Source organism: Cygnus olor, chromosome 6 (assembly GCF_009769625.2).
Source record: "Cygnus olor isolate bCygOlo1 chromosome 6, bCygOlo1.pri.v2, whole genome shotgun sequence".
Taxonomy (NCBI): domain Eukaryota; kingdom Metazoa; phylum Chordata; class Aves; order Anseriformes; family Anatidae; genus Cygnus; species Cygnus olor.
The window spans coordinates 26,880,878-26,903,530 of record NC_049174.1 but is presented as its reverse complement, the minus strand read 5'-3'; the positions used below and the strand labels follow the sequence as shown (position 1 = coordinate 26,903,530).

Below are 22,653 nucleotides of genomic sequence, written 5' to 3'. Positions count from 1 at the left end.
GTCACTCAGCGGCTTCTGATGGAAGAGGCAGGTGCCTGGGCCAGAGAGAGACTTGTCAGCTTACTTGGGATGTCAGAACTGCAGGCCATGTTATAAAATTAACCTGCTGTCAATTAGTAACTTAAATACCATCTACGCTTAGAGACGTTAAAGACTTGCATGCTGTATTCTCAGGTGAGCTGAGATCTTCCAGGAAGGCTGTCCGGTGGTCAGGGTTTTTGAAAATCATACCAGGGTGTGTGCTCAGTGTGGACAGAAATGGATGCCAGTTAGCTGAGGGACCTTGCTTTGCTTTTATTTTCAGTATTCAGGGGAATGTTTTATGCTTTGAAGTACACTGCTGCTAATGATTGTTTAAAGGAAATTTCCAAAGCCTGACTTTGATGGAAAGCTGAAGAAGGCAGCAAAGGGCAACCAAGCCATCTGGTTATCTTCATTTCTCAGTGATGAAGACACTTAGGAAAATATCACAAGGAAGTGAAATAATTCCATCTCAATAGCTAAGCTCATAGAAAGTCATTTCCCCGTGGCATCATTTTTTGTGTAGGTCAAACTACAATCCCACCAATATGTGACTGAATTGTACTTCAAATCCATTTATAACTCAAAAAAAAAAAATTGGCCTATTTTTTTAATTAAAAAAACACCTACTCTCTTTATTGAATGTCTGTATGTTAAAAGAAAATCCCTCTGCTATTCAAGCATTTTGATGTTCAGCAACCAAGTAGTAATTAAAGACGATGAGTTTGAGATATTTAGAGCTGATAGATTTGATTTCTTGCGATACGTGATTTATGATAAAACAGTACCTCTCACATCTCAGATGAGATGAATCTAAACTGAAAGATGCGTTTTAAGATGACGTCAGTTTTTCTCCAGCCACTAGTGGGCATGGGATCTGTGGGACTTGACCTCGTCTGAAGGAAAGTCCTCCAAAAGGCAAGTGGTGTGAACAATGGATCATCTGCATGAACTCTTTATGAACTTTTTCACTCTGTAGATACATTCCTGTTATGCCACGGGGCTTCCGAATGTACATAGTCTGTGATACCTTGAGTCACAAAGCTAGCCCTAGCCTTATCTAGCAAGGAATTAGCTAGCCTTCTTACCATTTTTGGAGGCAAGAATATTTTGTACTTCTGGAGATCAAATTCTTAAAGACTTCTTAAATTAATTCTTCAAAATAAGTCTTTAAGACTGGTGATACCTGCCTTCATGTTCAAGTATCTTATATAACAACAGTAAAATGTTAGAAGCCCATTTAAGACATCATCTTGTACTTAAGAGAAAGCTTTAAAGCATGTTAAGCAATTCTTTTGTTTTGCAGTGAGTCTTCAGCAATAATAAATTTTAATCATTATGGAAATTAAATAATCTCAGTATGGCAGGCTGGAGAAATGAGCTGACAGGAACATCGTGCAGTTCAACAAAAGCAAATGCTGAGACCTGTACCTGGAGAGGAGAAATCTCATGTACTAGCAGATGCTGGAACCCAGATGGCTGGAAATGAAGTTACCAGAAGAGGTATTGGGGATCATGGTAGACACCGTCCCTGAGGGTGTTCAAGGAAACGTTGGACATGGTGCGTAGGGACGTGGTTTAGTGGGTCACACTGGTGGGGGGGGGGGGGTTGGACCAGATGATCTTGGAGGTCTTTTCCAACCGTAATGTTTCTATGATTCTATGTTACACTGATGAGAGGCTAGAGCCTGAGCTGGAAAATGGCATGTGGAAGAAGGTAGATATGGCTGCAGTTTGCAAGGTTCTGCAGTTTTGCCACCTAACCTAACCCATAAAAGTGGCCTAAAAATAAAACGGAGAGGGACTCCATCAGGGAGTGTAGCCATGGAACCAGGAATCATGGCTTTGAACAAACGGAGGGGAGATTTCGATTAGATGTGACGTGGGGAAGAAATTCGTCACTCAGAGCGCAAAGCGCACCTGGGAATTAGGGCTGAAGATGCACCTTGCTTCTGTTCTTTTCCATAAAGAACAGAATGAAATTACCTAAAAACCAGAGTTAAAAATAAACCCAGGGCACAGGATGGGAGGTGCAGGGCAGGCCCTGTGGCCGAGGGACAGCCTTTCTCTCTGGCAAGCCAAATGGCCCGGGGAAGCCAGCCCCACAAAAGGGGCCCTCAGGCCCCCCCCACCCAACCCTCCTCCTTCTTCCACATGAGCGTCATGGGTGAAGGCAGAGCGCCGGCAGCACAACGGACACCAGTGCCCAAGGGAGCTCTGGTGCACAGCCCCCAGATGCTTACAGGCGGTACCATTGGCACCGCAACGACGCGGGGAACAGGCAGGCCCCTCAAGCACACAGCAACAGGGGGCCTGGGCCTTCTCCTAGTCGCAACAGCGGCGTGAGGCAAAGGCAAGAACATCAGCCAGAGAGCCACAAGGAGCACAGGCGTGATTATAGTGTGCAACACAGTGTGGGACCCAAGCATGGCCATACACCTGATGGCAGCGTCAGACCCACAAATGGAAACGAAGCGCAGAGTGGCACGGGACCTAGGCGTGGAAGAGAATGAGCCCGTGGTTCGGCACCCTGGCCTGAAAAGTCTCCTTGAACAAAGGCATCGCGTGCGGCCAGTCCCCAGCAAGGACGGGCTCAAACATTGGCAACTCCAAGCCGTGCGCCGTCCTTCCCCCAAACCAGACAGCAACTCGGGGCATGGACCTTCCAACTGTCGCAACGACGGCATGGGGAAAAGGCAGGAACATCGGCCAGACAGCCGCACAGAGCAGAGGCGAGCCTATCAAGCAAGCCCGGACACCTATAAGCAGTACCATTGGCACCGCAACGATGCGGGGAGCAGGCCATCCCCTCAAGCACACAGTGTCAGGGGGCCTGGGCCTTCTCATAGTCAAAACAGTGGCGTGAGGCAAAGGGAGGAACATCAGCCAGAGAGCCGCGGGGAGCACAGGCGTGCCTATCACAGGGAACACAGTGCGGGACCCAGCCAGGGCCATAAAACAGACGGCAGCGTCAGACCCACGCATGAAAATCAACCCGACAGTGGCATGGGACCAAGGCGTGGGACTGGACGACCCCCTGGTTCGGCACCCTTGCCTGAAAACATGCCAGATGGAAGGCATCCCGTTTGGGCAGTCCTGGGCAAGGACTGGCTTATCCTTCTGCCCAACACGTGGAGCCCATGGAGCTGGATCCACCAGAAGACGTGGAGGAACCAATGGAAGTGGATCCACCTCCACCAGAACAGACCTGGGACTCCCGCAGCATCTCTCTGCTCTCCAAGCGCACAAACAGCGTCGCAGGAGTGCCCGGCCAGCTCCCTACCCGTCATCACGCAGGCTCCATCCCAAGCACTAGCTTGGAGCCACCGAACACCATGGACATCGCGCAGGATTACCTGCAAGACATCCCAGCAATAAACCACTCTGTTGCTGATTCTCAGGGCTTGCGTGAGTGCTTCTTTCCCATCCGGCAGCCCTTGTGCGAGAGGTGGCATCCCTTCTGCACAGAGCCTCGAGGAAGAGCACAAGAGAGGACCCAGCTCCCTTCGGGCTGCTGCGCTGGGGTGACAGGGGGAGTCCCCAAGGGCCACCATGCACCTTTAACATTTGTGAAAATAGACTGAGGGGTGAAAATAGGAGTGTGTAAGTGATTATGGGTGGCTAATTTCTTATATTAGGAGTGAGTTTCTATAGCTGACTAATTGGCAACGACAGACGTGGAGAAGGCTGAGGTACTCAGCAACGTCTTTGCCTCCACCTGCACTGGTAGGCGGGCTTCTCAAGTCTTTCATTTCCCTGAACCCGTAGATGGAGGCTGGGGGATCAAAGTCCTACCCACTGTAAGGAAAGAGCAGGTTCGAGACCACGTGGTGAATCTAAACAGGTGCAAGTCTATGGGACCTGATGACATGAATCCCAGGGTGCGGAGGGAACTGGCTGATGTAGCTGCCAAGCCTCTCTCCATCCTAGTTGAAAAGTCCTGGCAGTCAGGCGATGTCCCTGGTGAGTGGAAAAATGGAAATGTTATGCCCCTACTCTTCAACAATTAAAGAACTGAACAAAGAGTACTACCCTTCAACAACTAAAACAATTAGGAGACATTTCTTACCAAAAAGTGTGGTCAGGCATTGGAATGGGTTGCCCAGGTAAGTGGTCAAGTCACCTTCCCTGGGGGTGTTCAAGGAAAGGTTGGACATGGTGCTTAGGGACATGGTTTAGTGGGTGACATTGGTAGTAAGGGTGATGGTTGGAGTAGATGATCTGGAAGGTTTTTTTTACAACCTTAATTTTTGTATGATTCTATGAGATTACAATAAGTTTGCATCCTTTTGTTTTTATTCTGTGAATCAAATTATGCTGTGGCCATAACAAACACATGCAAGCTTTCGTTTTTTCAGAGAGATTTTAAAACAGCAAGCTTCAGCCACAGCCTCTCCGCTCTGTGTCCAGCCAAAAGTGATGTGTGCTGTTTCCTTTCTCAGTAGTTGCTGTCAGCTGGACTAATTCCATTCATTATTCCCTGCAAGCCACCACGGGGCTTTCAGATGGCAGCAGTGTTTAGTCAGTGGCTGGGGTCTGAGATGAATGCTCCTCAACTGCTGCAGCCGTGGAGAAATGGCACAGGTACATCCACAAAGGCTCTGCTGCAAAAAAGTAACTGCATGAGATCTAAGTGGAAATGGGCACCAGCAAACGGGGAGTGAAACGCTTGAGGTGCTGAGAGGCCACAAAGTGTAGCTGACAGCACTGTTTGAGTTCTGAAACAAGGCGTCCCAGGGAATAACAGCGGTACAAGCAAGGATTGCTTGTGTCGGTCTCCGATGCTGTTTGCAGGTTTTTGGGACAGGACCTGAAATACAGGTTGTGTGTGCACAAAGGGAGAACGCTCCTGCTGCTGAGTGGCTGTGGGATGCAGTCGCTTTCCGTCTCAGACCCTTTCCTCTCTGGGCAGAGCTCAACCTTGTTGGTAAAGACCTGGGAATGGGCCCCCATGGGGACAAAAGAGCCTCCGGTGGCTCCAGCCCCTCCCTGAGCTCCTGTGCACCTCCAGGGCTGGGGGCTGGCAGGACCCAGGCAGTGGGGGCGGTTTGAGAGGTTCAGCCCTTCCTGGAAGAAACTGGAGCTGAGCCGAAGGCGCTGGTGCAGCCGCCTGACTTGGCTCGCCAGCAGCGGCGAGGGGAGGACGCGGGGGAGATGGGCATGTTCTGCAAGCTGCTTTTTGCTCCCTGTGCCAAGCCTTCGCCTTAGGGCTGGCTCGTGTCCTGCCTGCATCAGATCCAAGTAAATGTTAAACCCTTTGTGGGGCTGCCAAAGAGAAGGGAGTCGGGGGGGAGGACGAAAGGAACGGCAGAGGCTGGATGGCATTTTCCTGGGGCTGTTGCGCATCCCCAGGATACGTGGACATGCCAGAAACCATTCTCATTACTTGGAAAATCACTGTTTTATTGTTACCCTTTCCAGATAAATTTCATTCCCTCATCAATCCTAGATAAAAGTCTGAATGTTACAGCAGCTCTCTGGATAATGCCAGAACAGATGTGTCAGTCAGCAGAAGAAAAACTTGCTACTGATTAAAGGTTGAGGTGCTCTGCACGTGCTCAGCCCAGTTGCTGTATGAAGTTCTCAAACATACCTCTGCCAACTGGGCAGTTCCCTGTTCTTGAAGGAGAAATTCAAAGCCTGGGCAGCCCTTAAGGCCTGCTGGATTGCCATGAGATGACGGGTGCTTGTGGGAGCATGGTCTTTGTTCAGAAAGGTAAGTTCCTTGTTCGTTTTGAAAATTTAAGTACATATTTTAAACTCATGAAAACCCAGAGAACAAGCACACACTGATATGAAATGCAGCAGGCTTTATTTATATGGCAGCATACAATTCTGGTCCTAAAAAAACGTCACTGAAGGTCCAAATAACTTTTAAGTAGCTTTTTGCAAACACATGTAATTTTCCTATTGATTTCATGTTACAGCAACTTGTAAAGAGATTAAGGAAGTACCTGTAAATATTCCCACTGAAAATTCATTTCATATGAAACTTTTGAGAACAATTTTTTTTCAAATATTGAGAAGTATTAAATAACACTTTCCAGTAATTTCATTCATCATCATTTCTTCTTACATGAGGACAAATTAAATCAGAAGGCCAGTATCTGAGTAACTAATACAAAAATAAACACTTGAAACACTGGGTTTCACAAAAGCACCTTTCTCAGTGAATCGAAATGCTAGCGAATTTTTAAACAAACAAAAAAAAAGAACATACAAAAGCTCAGGATTTACTTTTACTTGATATAGACGGGAAACGTGTAACAAATACTTGATACATATGCTTACAAAACAGTGATGGAGTTGAAAAAGCAGAAATCTTTGAAGAAAATGCAATCTTAAATGTCTTAGAAAACAGTGCTATTAAGATCAACAAATCTCTCATAGCCAAGCATGACTGTAACGTGCGCAAACTTGATTTCAGTATGGTTTTATGAGTGTTTCTTTTACTTAACCCAGCACAAAATAAGCTTTGCACCGCAAATGGCAGGTATGGAGGTAGGGTTATTGTAGCTGTCATTTTCAAGGCAGCATTGGCCGCTGCAAGTTGAAAGGACATTAACTGACCAGAAGGAAAAGTAACAAAAGCAGTAGTGTTCCCACATGCTCCTCTCAGAAACTGTAACGCTTATGTAAGTTGTGACTTACATATATAGAGGTTTTTGTTCACATTGTGAAAAGTCTGTTCATAGCAACTACAAGAAGGTTTCGTTTTTTTCCCAGTGCACCACTAGGAAAAAAAACACTTGCAAGTGGTTGGTTCAACACCTCCTAGTATGTTGGTGGGAGTTTATCCTTCTGCTTTGCAATCAAAGTGGTGACAAGCTATCGCACCCTATTTGCCACAATGAGATTTCAGAGAAGCTGGACAAAGGTTTACCCCCAATGACCAGCAGCACATTGGTGTCACTGCTAACTTCATCCACTGCAGTTGCGTCCTGACAGTCAGTTCCTTCTTCCACAAGCACAGCAGCAGCAAAGGTCTCTTTTTCTGAAGAGACAAACAGATGGGTGGGTTTTTTCTTTGACAAAATGCTGGTTGATCTGTTTGGATCTAGCTCTGCCTCCGAAGTGGTTTGAAATGCACAGAAGCCCGCTGGCTCCAGAGGCAAGCTGAAGGTTTTCATTTCAATCGCATCGCTTTGCTCCGTGCTGAGCGCTGGGAAGAGAGGCTGACGACGGAAGTAGTCGCACAAGCGGCTGTGCTTTGGGATGGTCAGCAGCGGGTGGCGGTCCTTCTGCTTGCCCTTCCAGTGACTGGGGGATGTATTAGGGGAACCTGAGGTAGTTTGAAAAGCAACACCAATTCCTAGGGTGCAGTGATACATTTTAGGAAAAAAGTTTGCCTTTGTAATACTACTTAGCTTCTTCCATGTCTGTGTGTGGAAATGGTACTTCCAGAGGTCGTCGTTAGGACTGGAGTTTGAAATCCCTCCACCAAAAACCAGCATTGAGTCTTTGAAGACCACTGAAGCGTGACCTACCACTGGAGGAGGTCCTTGGCTAAATACAAGAGAAACCAGCAGTTATGGGGAGGTGAACAAGAAACTAACGCTGATTTTAGCCTCTATTTTTCTTTTCACTCAAGAGAATGACCACTAAAACTAAACAGCTGCACTGGAACATCAAAATTACATTGCTGACAGCTGCATCAATGTGTTGCCAACAGCTCATCCAAGCAAAGCCAACTGGAGCCTCAGGGATGGCAGCAGTACTGTCTTAAACTGAACAACTCCTACCTTTGCTGAAAAATCAGTATCTCCCCCTCTGCTTGCACGCAGTATCATACGGTAAGGCTAATTCTCTCTTTCTGTGTCAATTTAGTTTAACAAACAGTATGCTTCACCTTGTTCTGATGTTGTACCAGCTGCTGTTTATGAAGTCCCACTTCCAAAAGTCCTTCTGTTCACTCAGCCCCATCAGTCCTCCAAAGAGATACATGCCTGTTTGATAGACCACTGCTGAATGTCCATGACGAGATCCAGGCCCACTGTTGTGAGGTGGGGTGGAAACACACAACCATTTTCTTGTATCTGAAAACAAAATATTAATTAATAAATTTACCAAATTTACCTTAATACATAAAAATGGATTTATTTCAACAACAAAGTAACTATTCTGTTGGAGAATAGGTGGGTTCTACTCTAAATGTATTATGGTATAAGTTAACAGTTTAATTTCTGACGCTGCAGAAGTGCATAAACATTTAATGAAAATGTCAGATGCTCTATGACAGATGCCATGGAAATTTTATTTACAAAACAGTTTTTCCTACAGCTTAGTTAATTCATTACCTCTGTCACAGAAAGATAATTTCCAAGGTATAGGAGGGAAAATCAGCCAGCAAAACGATTCCTTCATTAATGCTTGTGCTCATTCTGCCTGGGAAGGAATGAAGGATGAGATAAACCCATCATCCATTTCAAAGTAGCTACTGAATGACCACCAGATAACAAAAGCTACCCATTTAGGAAGTCTCTGGGAATCGATATGGCTTGTAACCATATCGATTCATGATGAGTATGACACCATCTCCCGTCAGGTTCAGCTCCCCAGGGTCCATTCTAGATTTGAGATTCAAAAGGTGGCATTAATAGGCCGAAGGCATGGAAAATCTCTGCTGCAACTGGAAGTTTTCAGTAATCCTTGAAGAATGTAGTGAGTAGAAAGCAAAGCACACTCCCTGATTCTCAACTCTAGAACTGGCAAATACTGCAGAACTTCTTCCAGTATAATACAGTCCAATTCATTTCAGATGGGGATTAGTTTAACTGACAGAATTCATAATTAAATGCTGCCACACAGAAGCCAAAACTAACTTAAAACATTACTGCTGGTAGGAATTTTATTCACAGAGCAAGCCGTGCTATCCTACAGCAGTCATCACTTCACAGTGACTGTACTGGATCAAAACTTTATTGAACTATTAAACTTACCAAAATTGAAAGACCAAAATTCTTGTGAAATGCCTCTGATACCAAGGTATCCCCCATAGATATACATGCTGGAATTGTACACTACTGCGCTGTGACCTTTTCTGTTCGTTGGTGCCAAGCTCTGAAACAGTTTAGTAATAAAGTAAACAAAATTGTTAACAGGTAGTTTTATCAGTGGCAGTGTCCACCTTGGGAATATTCTCAAGCAATGAAAACCATTGCACTGAGTTGTGTTAAACTTCTTCAAAAATAGAGGCTAAACCAACGACTGGAGCAGCCTGCCCTTTTAAAGTCCACCACCACATGCCTACAGCCTCCCTCTCTCTGCACCTGCACCAGTAGTACTGCTTTTATAGCTACTGCTATGCACAGGATCAGTTTAGTTTCAGGACATATTGCGAATATTCCAGGCAACTCTTGGGAATGTAATAGGGAGACACAGCCCTTTCCACCACCAAGGACAACCTTCCCATCATTTTGCTTGGTGTGGATTTGCCCCGCCACAAGTCCTAGGCCATGGCCAGGCCCCCAGCTGGACTCCAGGCGGTGCTCACTGTGTCTGCAGCAGTCCTCAGCGCTGCTGAGACTTGTGGACCCAAGCCCAAGGAGGCCCAGGTGGAGCTGAAACAAAATAGAAGGTAAGTGTTTGGTTTTGTTCATTTACAGCCCAGTTTTGGGGAGGTGGAGGAACCATGCCCATCTCTCTGTAAGTATCTCCGTATCATTTAAGATAATTGCAAGAAACCATTTATCTGTCAGCTCCTTCTTAAATGTAGGAGCAATGCCATCAAAAGTGGATGCACAGCGCTGTGCTTTACAAGGGACTGAATTATGTGGGTGACAGGTCCAAACATCTCTTTCTCACAAATAAACCTGCAGAACCAAACTTAACTCCTCTGCCAAACACAAGTAACCATATTAGTAACTGTGTCAAATCGTAACAATTTTTGTGAAACTTTATAGTGTGAGGATGAACTTCCAATAGCAACTATTAAGTGAATCTTTACAAGTAGTGATATAAAACCAATCCTGTCAGACCATGACCTGAACACTTAGGCTGAGGTTTCATTTAAAAGCGGCAGTATCTTGTTGAGTCAATGTGTTCAGACTAAAGAAACGGGAAATTCTGCACTTCACATTTCAAAATCTATTAGTGTGACTGCCAATCTGTTTCCACAAACCTACTTTTAAAAGCAGACTTTTTTTTTTTGATGGTTGCAGTGCATCATTTAGAATTTGTTCTGTTGATAAGTATTTCAAAAAAAAACAGAAAACATAGTAGAGGAGAAGACTTAATTTTTCTACATAGGACTTAAAATTTAAGAGCAGTATTCTTAAATACTGTTTTAAAGAATGAAAAAGCCTTAGTTATTGAAAGTGCAAAGAAATAAAGTATAGCCAGACACATGTCTCTGAAGAGATTAGTTTGGAACTGTTTGGGGGAACATATTTCAAAGCAATCTGTTTAATCAACAAAGCAACAGGCATTTGATTCACACATTCACCACTTCCTGGCTCCTTACCTCAGTCTCTGCTGGTACGTTACGGCACTCTGTCCATCTTGCAGAATCTAGGGGATTGTTTTAATAAAGCGCAGTTTATATCCCAGACCACAAGAGGACACTCCTCCAACATCAATTTTTCAAATCACAAGTCTAATTTTCTAGTAAATCCCAGCCTGGTGTTTTCCACTGAGAAGGCTGAAGAAATCTGCTTCCTTTCATACAGCAGTACCAGGCAGCTGACAGAGACATAGTTTCACAGTTTTCCTGTATCCTTATCTGCTATCAAATCACTGAGATGCCATACTGAATTTCCTGTTTCCTAAGGCTAAATTTCACTACACCAAAATAATCTGTGATTTGCAGCATTTGCTGGACTTGCAAAATACCCAAACTTTCCAGTGGAAGTATAGCTCCTTTTATTTATTATTTAAATCATGTAAAAATAGCCTTATTTTTCTTATTCGTTTTCACGGATCCCTTAAAACAGTCCTCAGATAACAGTCAAAAATCACTGATCTGAATGACTGGAGATACCAGATACCATCATCCCAGAGACAAAATATCTAAAAAATCCTAAAGAATACCTTCCAATTAAAGGAAGGCCTGACTCTTTGATAGCTTAACAGCCTAATTTTAGGGAAAAAAATATGCCCACAGTTTTACACATATTTCTTCTTGTAAAGCTAGGGAAAGCTTGTTACAGGCAGCAGAAAACAGTTTGGGTCTTACTATTTTTAGTACCTATGGACTTGGAATGTCCCATGGAAGAGACTGGCTATTGTGTATCATACCAGTATCATATATCCAGAGAGGGGTTTTTGCTTGCGTGAAAGCAGAATCCATCATTCCACCAAAAATACACAGGGTGCCCTGCAAAATGGAAAAAAAAATGTTTGTCATGTACAGGTAGGCATGTAGCATAAAATAATTTTAAAAATAATTCTGAAATGAAAAGACTGATATCATCAAAATATAATTAACAGTAATGATAACCTATTAACAATTCATGAGGCAATTACAAGCCACCATCTTTCATCTTATTTTTATTCTCTCCCACTAGGAAACCCTGTAGAAGGTTGTGCTATTTTGACGGGGACAGCATTCCAGAAGCACTTACTTCCTCCTCATCTAGGACAGCTTGCGGGATGCAGATTCGGAGTTCTCAGAGACGTTACTCAGGTAATACTAGGTTTACTCTTATTTGTAGAAGGATTTCATTGTGCTGCAGCTCCTGATATCCTAAATTATGTTTCCCCCTCACAAGCAAAGCTGTAATTCTCATTTGTCTTCGCTCCCCCGTTCCTTTTCTATGCAAGTTCTTAAGTGAATGTTTTTATGCTGTTGCTTATCATGCAAATGAATTCAGAGCAACTGTTACAACTGTACAACTAAGTCAAAGAATGTGCTGCCAAGGTCTTTATTTCGTATTGCTATTATGTACTGAGCATCGACTGAGGAAATCAGGGAGCTGCACGCTGCTGCAAAGCTGAAATACCGTGACTTTATTCAGAAGCGTTCCAAAACATTGTCTAGCTATATCCAGAACTACACTGACACAGAAGTCCTTTCTGGGTATAGTATTTCAGTACATAATATACGGCATTTTATTTCACTGTACAATAAGAAAATAAATGTTAAAATACGGTCAATGTAAATTTTGCCTTCCTACCTTGTAAGCCACCATTGAATGTTCTTCCAGTTCTTCTGGACCATCTCTTGAGCAATCCAGCATCTCCCATTCATTCCTCCCTAAAAAACAAAGCTCAAGTTAAGACAGTGGTAAACTCAACATATAGACAGTAAGAAAAAGGGGAAAAGATCAGCTTTGAATTTGGCTGCACTCTTAGAGTCAATGAGCTATGAAGGTTAACAAATGCTCCCTCGTTTTCCTTGTTTGCTATCACGAAGACTGAAAAGTTGCTGCTCTGATGAAGACCATCTTAAAAAAAAAAAAGCCTTTTGTCATCTTTCCCCTATTAGTTCAGAAGATTGAGGCACTTCCCACAGAATTAAATTATGGGCATTTTTTTATTTAGCAACCTTAAAGAGAATGGAAATTTATTTTGTTTTATATTTTATTGTTATACTGTTACCTATGCCAAAACCAACAGCTCTGTGTTTTATCCAGGAACAACATTTGAACCAGGAACACTGTACATTAAGCCTCAGAAAATAAGTGTCATATTTGATGGTGCATCACTAATTCAGTCTTACAAGGTATTATATTCATGTGCTCCTTTTTTGCATTCTTCCGTGAATGAGCTATTTCCATGTTAAAAATTCAGTAAATCCATGTCTGTTATATCCCTATCGTAAATCAATATTTTTGGTCAAAGAAAAAAAAAGAGAGAGAGAACTCAAATCTAAGCTTTCTGGGACACCTGCAACAGGAACAAACACATACCATTTGCCCAGTGAACATAATGCAGTTCACACATCCTTTGATCTTCACCAGCATTTATAAGGCTTAGGTAGTTGCTTGAGGTAGACGATCGTTTTGATGGAGAAACACTAAATTGGGAGAATCTGTTAGCTATAGAGTGTCCCCAGTTTCACACTGACTGGATGCATTCTCTCTTTAATACTGATGTCCCTGTGAAGGGACAAACTTACCCAGATTGTATCTCCAAAAATCTCTTAGACTGGTGGTGTTCCTCCCTCCATAAAGATAAACAAACCCTCTGCAAATAACGCAAGCATGTTTATATCGATCGCAGGGAGAGGGCTTCTCTTGGGGTGCAGATTTCCAATCGCAGTGTGCCGTTTTTCCTTTCATGCTGACAACTAGGAGCATCAACTGGAAAGGATGACCATGTCAGGGGAGGGTCCCAAAACATCAGGGACCAGGTTAAACCCTGCCTGGTCTGTAAAAAGACAAAAACAAACAAAAATATAAAACTATGTTAAAAAAAAATGGTGATGGAGAAAAAAAAAGTCTATGCCTTACGATACAAAATTCTAGTGTTTTCTTTAATTTCCATCAAAAGCAACCTGACATTTTTTGCCACCTGTGATAACCAGAGTAAAACATTTGCAACGCTGACTCACAGAGCCATGTATCAGCGAGACTGGGACAGGCACGTTCCTGGAGCTGAAAGTTTTCCAAAGAATGTTGACGAGTTGAAGGGATAAAGTGTGACACGCTACATCTACAGTATGGCAGAAAGCAAGGCTCGGTCTTTTTTTCACTATGAGTTTCAGGTAAGCTGTGCTTGAAACAAAATTGGGAAAGAGAAAATATACAAACGAAAGTAATTCATTAGCACTTGTCCAGAATTTATTTAGACTTTCATCCCTGAATCAGTTGAAATTAGGATGCACCTGGAAAAAAGAGACACTATCCCTTCATTTGCCACAAGATGTCACTATGTTCTGTGAAGAGACAAGCACCAGGAACAACATTCATCTCTCATCCTCTTCAACATATATCATGGCCAGTGTTTTAAAATAGATTATATTCAGTGTTAAGCCAAATTACGGGATTTGCTTTGGTAATATGTCTGAGGTGACAAACGTCACGAAATGAGGTGACAAGGACTCCTAATTCTAAAACTCTTTCAGTGAAAGCCAGATTCCTATTTAGGATCTAGGATTGGAAATTGATGGATCCCAGTCCGTCGGTATGGGCACACCCTGCGCACAGCACCCCTGTGGATCAATTCTAAGCTCAGCGTAATGAATGTCTAGCAAATCCATTCTTTTGGTTTGAGACTATTTCCAAGGTAAATGCAATAAATCTATAGCTACTTAGCCCGATTATTTCTAGTTAAAAAAAGACAGCCATACCAAATTTGCCCGAGATATACTGCAATAGATCGTTTTTCATCCACAGAGAAATTTCATTACCTCTGCTGTCCACAGCCTTCCTGAACAAGGCAGCGTCAAGGGAAATTCTCCCTCCGTTTCTTCAGAAACGGGAGGAGAGGAGCAAAGCTTTTACAAAGCCTGGTAATTTCATGTCACAAGCAACAGTGCAGGCAGGCACCAGGGCGATTTGTCCAGCTCAGTGCATTGGGGTCTTCAGCAAGTGTGTGTGCCGAGAGCATATCAACAGTTTCGGTTTCCCAGGTTAACTCACAAGGAAACTGCATAAAAGCAGTAATGCTTGTCTGATCAGAAACCACACCCAGGTAAGGTTTGTTTCCTGCAAATGGTCATTTGAACTTCTTAAAGCCAGAAGTTACTTAGAAAGTACAGCAACGGCCAGGTTAGGAGACAGGAAGGCTTCTTCCTCATATCTATGTGTGTGGTTATGTTAACTGTGTGCCTTGCCACAGTGTGACTTAAGTCAGTGTAACTGTGCCTTCATTGTGTAATACTGCACTTGGCCATCTGTGGGCCAGTGAAGGTCAAGGTAAGTGCTGTTCACCCCGGATTACAGGATAAGGGGGTATGTACAGGGAGAAACTACAAAGTATCTAGATCTCTGTCAGAAGTTGGCATCTTCTGAAAGGCTGACGTTCACTTGCATGTGAAGATGTTAAAGATGTTAGTTGACTAAAAATGAGACTGTAAGCGAGGCTTCTAAAATCAGTTTTACACGTATGTCCAGAAACATGCTGAGTAATACCGGCCAACACCATAACCTTTCTTATAATCATTTTTCTGTGCGTTTCTATAATAAGCCTTTATTATTGTTTTCCTCCCCAAATCCTACATCTTGTTTCACCGATGCATTTCAAGCAACATTTTTGTTTTTGAAAGCTTGTTTTGAAGTTTTTGAAAATTGTTCTGGGCAAATTCACGAGCCTTCATCGGTTTTTTTCCCCTCCCTCTACCATGATGAACAAGGAGGCTCCCAGTGGTCCCCTTACACCAGTAGCCTCCCATGCTGGTGAAAAAATGCAGACGCCTACTGAGCTCCCTCTTTAAAATAGGATTGACTCCATCAGGCTTGTGCTGAGCTCGTGACAGAAAGCCCAGCTGGCTTCAGGCAGTACCACAGGTACTATGAAGTGCATTTTGGAGCATGCCTGTTATCCCAGGGCCTTCCATTTTATGGGGTATCACCACTGCTACTGTCCTAAAATTACCACATGAACTGCAGCCCAGTATCCCTCTGATATTACTGACCTCTCTCAGATGAATGTGCAAGAAGTTTAGGCCACAATCTTTATAAAATACAAACAGATTAACTGTTGCTTTGATTCCTGAAATCACAATGGCCACGATGCAATAGCTTGCTACAATAAGAAGCTTCCGATAGTAAATATCTACTTGCAAAAGCTAGGCCTGTATTTTCACTGTATCTGAAATTTGTACTTATTGCTATTTATTCCCATGGTCAGTAATGAAAGGACATGAGCCCAGGAGCTGTTTACAGCATGAATCCCTGCTGCATCCTGTAGCTTCAGATGTTTACAGGGAAGTCCAGGCAGAGATGCACATAATTAGAGGGGGAAAAAAAAAAGATTACAGTAAAAAAAAGCTACTGAAAATAACTAGAGCATATTATTATGAAGTGCACATATCTAATGTCATTTAGTGTATCATACAATTTATCTCTAAGATTTATCACTTGTAAGACTAGAATAGATTCAGTGACAAAAACGTGTGAGAGAATCTCTTCTGGCATGTTCTGTTAAGACTAGCTATTCAAATTGTATTCATCCACTTTATGCAAACTGCCATTGAAAGGAATTAGTGTACGAAACTGAAGGGTGTTTTTTTTAATATTTTGTCTTAAAGAATACAAGATTGGCAGCATTTACAAAGGTGTATGTCTCTTTTTTTTTTCCAGGAGAATTAGCAGCTATGAAGCAATGACGCATTATACATGTCTAAGTTTGCAATACTTTATGGCATGCCATTGAAAAGGGAAAAGGTTGAAGTCATGAAATACAGATTCTCTCTTTAACTCTGCCGGTATAACCTTAGCCAATTCACCTATTTTTCAGCTACATCTACAGAGAAATACGGGGACAAAGACACCTCATTAGTAGAACACTTCAAATTTGCTGATACAGTGCTCTGCAAGAGCTTTAAGGTATTACCACTGCTATTGATATAATTTAATGTGAAAAAAAGATGATAGGTCTCTGCTATTATTACTTAACAATGGTAAAATGGGCTTGTATCCTTTAGTTTTGTTTTTCCCAGCTATGAAACTAGTTATTCCTCTTCCTACATATTTCTGGTTGTTATTCTTCCTACACAAACCTTGTCTCCTATTATATAAGCATTCACAGAAGGAGATAAGTCCTGATTTCATACAGTAGATTAGCAACAAAATCCCATCCACTAGTTTGTCTACCCCAGCTGAACTCTGCATAAGGCAGGCAGGGTAACAGAAGGCCTGGCTGGAGTTAAGTGACTGGGGGTCTCCTGGTCGCACCTCCGAGCATCCACTGACCCTTGTGCATCAGGCATTCCTGGAGGCAGACCTACAATCACTAAAACAGATTGGTTAACAAATTGCTTCAATTCAGAGTTTGGATGATGCACTTAGAAGTTAACAATCCCAAATCTTGCCTTTCATCACTGGTATTTCAAATTATAAACTCAACTCCTAGATTGCCTTTGTTCACTTACTGCCTACCTTACCAGTCCTGTTTCCAAAGAAAACCACTGTTCTTCTGATGCCGCTGAAAAATGTTCTCTGTGTAAAGCATCAGTGTCCTCAGCTTCAACTTGGTAAATTAATTATCCAATAGAAAGCTCTCTAACGTCAGAAGAATTAAAAAAAAAAAAAAAAAAAAGGCAACTCAGAACGATTTTATCCAACTTTCTCCAAACCAGCTGTAACGCACAAGAAATGGCTGCGGCTCTCCAAACTCTTCTGCTGTTTCACACTAAAAATAACCCCCGTGCAATCAATCCCAATTGTTCAACAGTTTAGGGAGCTGGGAGACGAGGCCCTAAAGAGCTGCAATTAGCGTGGTAACTATAGCACAGAGTACTTATCAATTAATGGCGCCACATTACTGTTTCATAATAAAAATAATTCAGGAAATGTAGAAAGACAGAAATTACTTCAGGAAATGTAGTTTATATGTTCATTATATAATTATTTATATTTCTATTAGATGTGGTTTCTGAGACAAATGATTTATTTATTTTAAGTATTACTTCAATACATGCTCATTAAAGCTTTTTTCCTATCTGGGTCCCCTGATTCATTTCCATCTGTTTTCAATATACTCTGAAAAGTTTCAGATTTAAGAGGATCAAGAGTTTTGAAATACAATGAGATAAGAAATCACTCATTCGGGGATTTTTTTTTTTCATAATAACCCAGTTCTCTGAACCTTTATGTGGGAAGAGTATTTTATTTTCTTCTTTGGTAATTTGATGTTTTAGTGCTCTTCAAAAATAATTACAGGTCTTCCTAGTTCTACTGATCATCTAAAACCTTGCTTTTGTCATGGTTTTATTTAACAGTTGTTCCAACAGGACAGCATGAATAAGGAGAAATCTTTGACGAAAATCTTGTAAGGCAGTTGTGAAAGTCTACTTTTAAGAACAGAAACACTTTTCTTTGTTTTGTATAGCTTAGATGGCAGCATTTTTTTTTCAGTATATCAGATTTAATTCTATTGCCTTAAGGTGTGTGATAAATTTTAGTATGTCACGGTTTGCTATTTTGTTACTTTAAATTCAAGTCATTTTGTCTCCATTATTTATTTATTTATTAATACAGAAACTAATTTTCAGAGACGCCCAGCTTCAGAACTTCAGAATTTCCACAGGTCCAGGATGGCTCTGGGAATGTAGAATATCAGTAATATTTCCGTATTAATTAGAATTCAGAATTGAAATAAGGGCCTTGCTTTGCTACATGTTGTAAAGACACGGTTACTGCATGACTGAGCTTATGACTGAAGTAGCCAAGACAAAGGGAAGGAGATGGAAACTGTTGTTTCTTCTTACAGGGGGAAGCTGACAGACAGAGAGGATTTGGAAAACAGCACAAAAATCATAGCAGGGGACACAGCTCCCCTCTGATTTAAGGGTTCAGAGAAGTGCCAGGTACTTTCAGGTAAAGCACTAACACCCCTTTTGTCTTCATAAAGCTGAAAGTGAACCTACTGAAAATTTAGAGAAAATCTGAAAGGTTTTTATGTTAAAAATCTGAAGGGCTTTTATGTTAAGTAGCTCTTACTTGAATTTTTACAATGAAGTTTACAAGTTAAGCATTATCATTGTTATTTTTCAGTGCTTCTGAATGCTTTCTGTAGTGAAGATGTATTTCAAAGGAGGCAACTATTCCAAAACGGTCGCGTGTAATTACAGTTTCTATATACTGCAAACTTATGTATGTAACCACCACTTCTGGAACGTAGAGTCCTGCATTGGCTCCTTTACTGCACAGCAGATGAGGGTGTTGATAATCTGTCCTTGTTAACAGCTGCCTGCCCACTCCCGGAACGCTGCAGGTAAGGTATCATGCTTCTTATTCAGATCATGTTAATGTTCAAGCTCTGATTTCAGAACTGCAGATTTTGTTTTCTTTTGCAAATTGACATTATTGATCTCTTTCTGTATTTTTCCAGAAGAAATCTGTTATGCTCATTAGTGTGTAGCACTACTCCCTATTACGAACTAAGTTCTTAAATAGTAATTAATCTAACAATGTATTAATAGAGAAGTATAAATATATCCAGCTGTATTTTCTATGTGCTAGATATATTTCCTATTTTTAAGTAAACAAATACAACTTGGTTTGGTGTAATACTGTAAATATTTCTACAGTATTTGGGAAATAGATGAGGGGGTGGCTTCTGGAAAAAAATAAATTCAGTACACTAAAATGTTTCTGGGATTGCTACATCTTTCTATACACCTATAGCATATGAATCAGGAAATCACCTTTTTCACTCTATTGAAATAAGTCTTATGGTGCAGACAAAAAAAAAGTATATCTATACTACCTTACTTTCATGGTTTATTTTCTGTGATAAATTAAAATCTGTTTTTTATATAAATAAAAAATAGAATGTATAGTTTTGACTATATAGTAGATCTCCCCAGGTAATCTGTTTATTTTGATTTCCCAAAACTGCAAATAACAATTTGACTGCAACGCAATTTTGACTTAAGTTTCTGGGAAAGAGCTTCCTGAAATAGGCATCTGTAGGTAGCAAAACTATAACACATTAAGCACAGATAAATCCAGTGCACCTGCCACACCTGATCAAAAGTTTATGCTGATAATGAATGTGAGTACATGTGGGTTTTATTTGTTTTTAGACCTTAAGGGAATATTTATTTCAGAAATCTTATCTGCTTTTTAAATGTTATTTAAGGTCGTGTTGTCAAATCCAAGCATAGGCATGGCAAGAGCTCATTCTCCCTTGGTCTTACCAGGTAACTGGGATAGATGTTGTGATTTAAAGTGTCATGACAGCAAGACGGTCCTTTGGATGTCAGCTGATACAAACAGGTAATTTTTCTCATTCTAAATATGGCAGAGGGAGAAAATACAGTTCCTGGTTCTCACGCTTTAAGCTGACAGAAATGAGAAACTCCCACCATGTTCACAGGGCAGTCTAATATGTATTTGGCCTTCTACCCTTTCCTTGTAGGCAATCTGTATTCTTACCACTGGAAATAGGTCGTTCCAGTACATGGGTCATCACCCCCATCCCTCAGAAAGAGGAGTTTTCGATGTTCCTGGAATTGTGGGATTTCACAAGAGCTTTACGAAACTTACTGGTTGGATTTCTTCAAGACAGAGCAGGTAGATGCCCAGGAGATTCCAGGTAATACATCTGTATGCATTTAGGTGTGACTGAATACATCTTTTTGACAGCTCACAGACTGCCATTCAAGCAGCTTCTAAATACTGTATTTCCTACAGGAGGCTCTACTTTGCACTAAATCACAAAATTTTCTAAGTTAGGGAGAATGTGGTTGACAGTGGCTGCCCAGTGTGCCTGCTCTCCTCAGGCATGAATTAGAGTATTGTGGTATATATGTTACAGCTGACTGTATCAATGAAAAGCTGTCAACTTTATTAGTAAAATATCTGCACTGAATTTTACATGCTTATTGTCTATATTCCCTAACTGAGGAAAAGAAACCCTAATATAACACTCAGCAACATTCACAACTGAATACCATACTTCATGGAAGACAGACAACGTGCTTTTCCTGTCCCAAAGACATTTTGCCCTCAGACAAGCATGGAGAAAGGGGTAGAGAAGATGCACAAGGCTGTGAGAATAGCAGAAGCTGTAACCTGAAAAAAAGAGAAAAGAGAGGGCATTTGGCAATGAGAATAATAAGATGTTCCAGCTGGCAAATCTTAAAACATCCAGATATCATGTCTGAATCAGAACAAATGTAGATGATACAGTATGGGAAAAGTCATGAAAGACTTCATGACTTCTTTGTGAAAAAGAATCAGATGGCACAACTGGAAAGCCTGTCAGTACAAAAAGGATACTTTATAGGGGAAATAAATTTAAACACTCAGGTGAGAGATGGCTGCATAAAGACAGATGATACGATTGCATAGCTGGAATAGATTGCATTCAGAGGAATAGTTAGATTTCAGTCTGTCAGTGAAAAATAAATGGTTTCAGGCAGGCAAAGGGTAATGACTGTGCTGCCTCACAATAACCTTAATGCCAACAGCTACTGGGCTGCACCAGCAAATGGAAAAAATACAAACCCACATAATTTCAATATATAAAGAAGACAGAAAGCATATGAGTAACTTTACACACTCACGTTGTCAGTCCAAATTCAAATGGAATTACTCATGTGAATAAAACCAGTGATACGCATGAGCCTGCACAATGTAGCCTAGATACCAGGGTAAAAGAAGGACCAAACTCTTTTGTTAGAAGCCTGAAAAAATGTTTTGCAAGCTGTTTTCATATTCAGACTCGGAATGACAGGGCCCATTTTTGACCGGAGCCTGCCTTTCTGAGAACTCCTCACTCCCAGCTACCGTGGTCCAGCATTCATCCCAAGCCAGACCCGCTTTGGCTTGGGCTTTGGATGCTTGCATTTCTTTGTCTTTCGCTTGCCGTTTTCGCCGCTTTATGTTTTTTGAGCGTGGAAAAGGGCCGTGGGGGGAGCCGGCCCGCAGCCCCCCGAGCTTCCCTCGCCCTTCCCGCACCGCCGGGGCCCGGCCCGCCCTGCCCGCAGCCCCGGGGCAGCGCTACTCACCGCGGCCTCCGCGCAGCGAGGAAGGGGAGCGGCCGCCTTGGCCGGGGAGCGGCTCCCCCCCGCCAGCCCCCGGCTCTGCCCGCAGCCCCCGGGGCTCCCCCTCGTCTCCAGCCGGGCCGGGAGCCGCAGCCGGGGGGCGGGCGGGAGGCGCGGCCCTGCACGGGCCTGCGCGGCCCGGGGGTGCGGGCCGGGGGCCGGCGGCCGCCATCTCTGGGGGGTCGCTGGGGGCCGTGCCGTGCCCCGTCCCTGCCTGTCACCAGGAGGGCACGGCACCTGGTGGCTGGCCCCAGCACAGCCGGGAACAGAGTTTTTGGGTCTATTTTATATTATTTTTTGGTGGGAAGGGGGATTGAGAAGCGGTTGCTTGTTTTTGTAAGCGCTTCCAAGCCCTTTTAAGTCAGCGTTTAGCCCCAGATCCTCTTTGCAAGCTTTCCGCGGAGCCGCGGTCCCGCTGCTTGCTTGGGCTTGTGTCCTTGGCGTCCTGCACGTCTGCTGCAGCTTCCATGGTTTCTTCTTTATTTTATTTATTTTGCTCTCTGTTTCTGCTTTACAGCTACGTGAGGCTTCACAAAACAATCAGGATTGAAACTCCCCCGCCCACATGTGCCTCTATTTTCTACATTGACGTGTTTTCCTGCTTTGGGGCGAGGCTACTGCTTCTTCATTAGTATTGTGCCTGGAAAAAAAAATTACACGTGTAATTGTTTTTTCAAGTTATAAGTGGAGGCCAATAAATACACCCAGCCCAGAGCAATGCAAAGCACGTGGCCTGGGCTAGATGAATAATATGAGCATCTTCAATTAAAATTTACAGTATGTGCCAGTATGGTGGTAATGTATGCTTCTGATTTTTCATGCTAGTTTTTCTGGAGTTGTTGAGAGGCCGGACCAGAGCCTCAGTACAGAACTTTCCCCAGAGCCTCTTAATTGCCTCCTGCTAGAGATTAAAAACAAAACAAAACAAAAAAACAAACCCCAAAACAAACCCACACATCTTTCATAAAAAGAAGTCTGAGATCATTAGCTAACATTTGGAAGTCCCTCAAATTAACATGCGTGAAGGACTGTGG

At 42.5% G+C, this 22,653-nt stretch overlaps 1 protein-coding gene across 3 annotated transcripts; it reads right to left on the bottom strand.

Moving 5' to 3' along the window:
- Nucleotides 1-5,819: 5,819 nt before the first annotated feature.
- LOC121072614 (F-box only protein 42-like) lies at nt 5,820-22,307 on the bottom strand. Of its 3 annotated transcripts, none has more exons than XM_040562340.1 (9): nt 21,584-22,307; nt 20,530-20,645; nt 13,079-13,329; nt 12,135-12,214; nt 11,257-11,335; nt 10,484-10,530; nt 8,961-9,081; nt 7,871-8,057; nt 5,820-7,527 (listed from the first exon to the last, which is right to left on the bottom strand). In XM_040562340.1, exons 3-9 carry the CDS (start codon nt 13,257-13,259, stop codon nt 6,834-6,836), a joined length of 1,389 nt encoding a protein of 462 aa, XP_040418274.1. In that variant the 5' UTR covers nt 13,260-13,329; nt 20,530-20,645; nt 21,584-22,307; the 3' UTR covers nt 5,820-6,833. The 3 variants fall into 3 exon arrangements, with proteins under 3 accessions (XP_040418274.1, XP_040418273.1, XP_040418275.1); XM_040562339.1 differs by having other exon boundaries at nt 20,118-20,645; nt 21,584-21,776; XM_040562341.1 differs by lacking the exon at nt 20,530-20,645.
- Nucleotides 22,308-22,653: the final 346 nt, after the last annotated feature.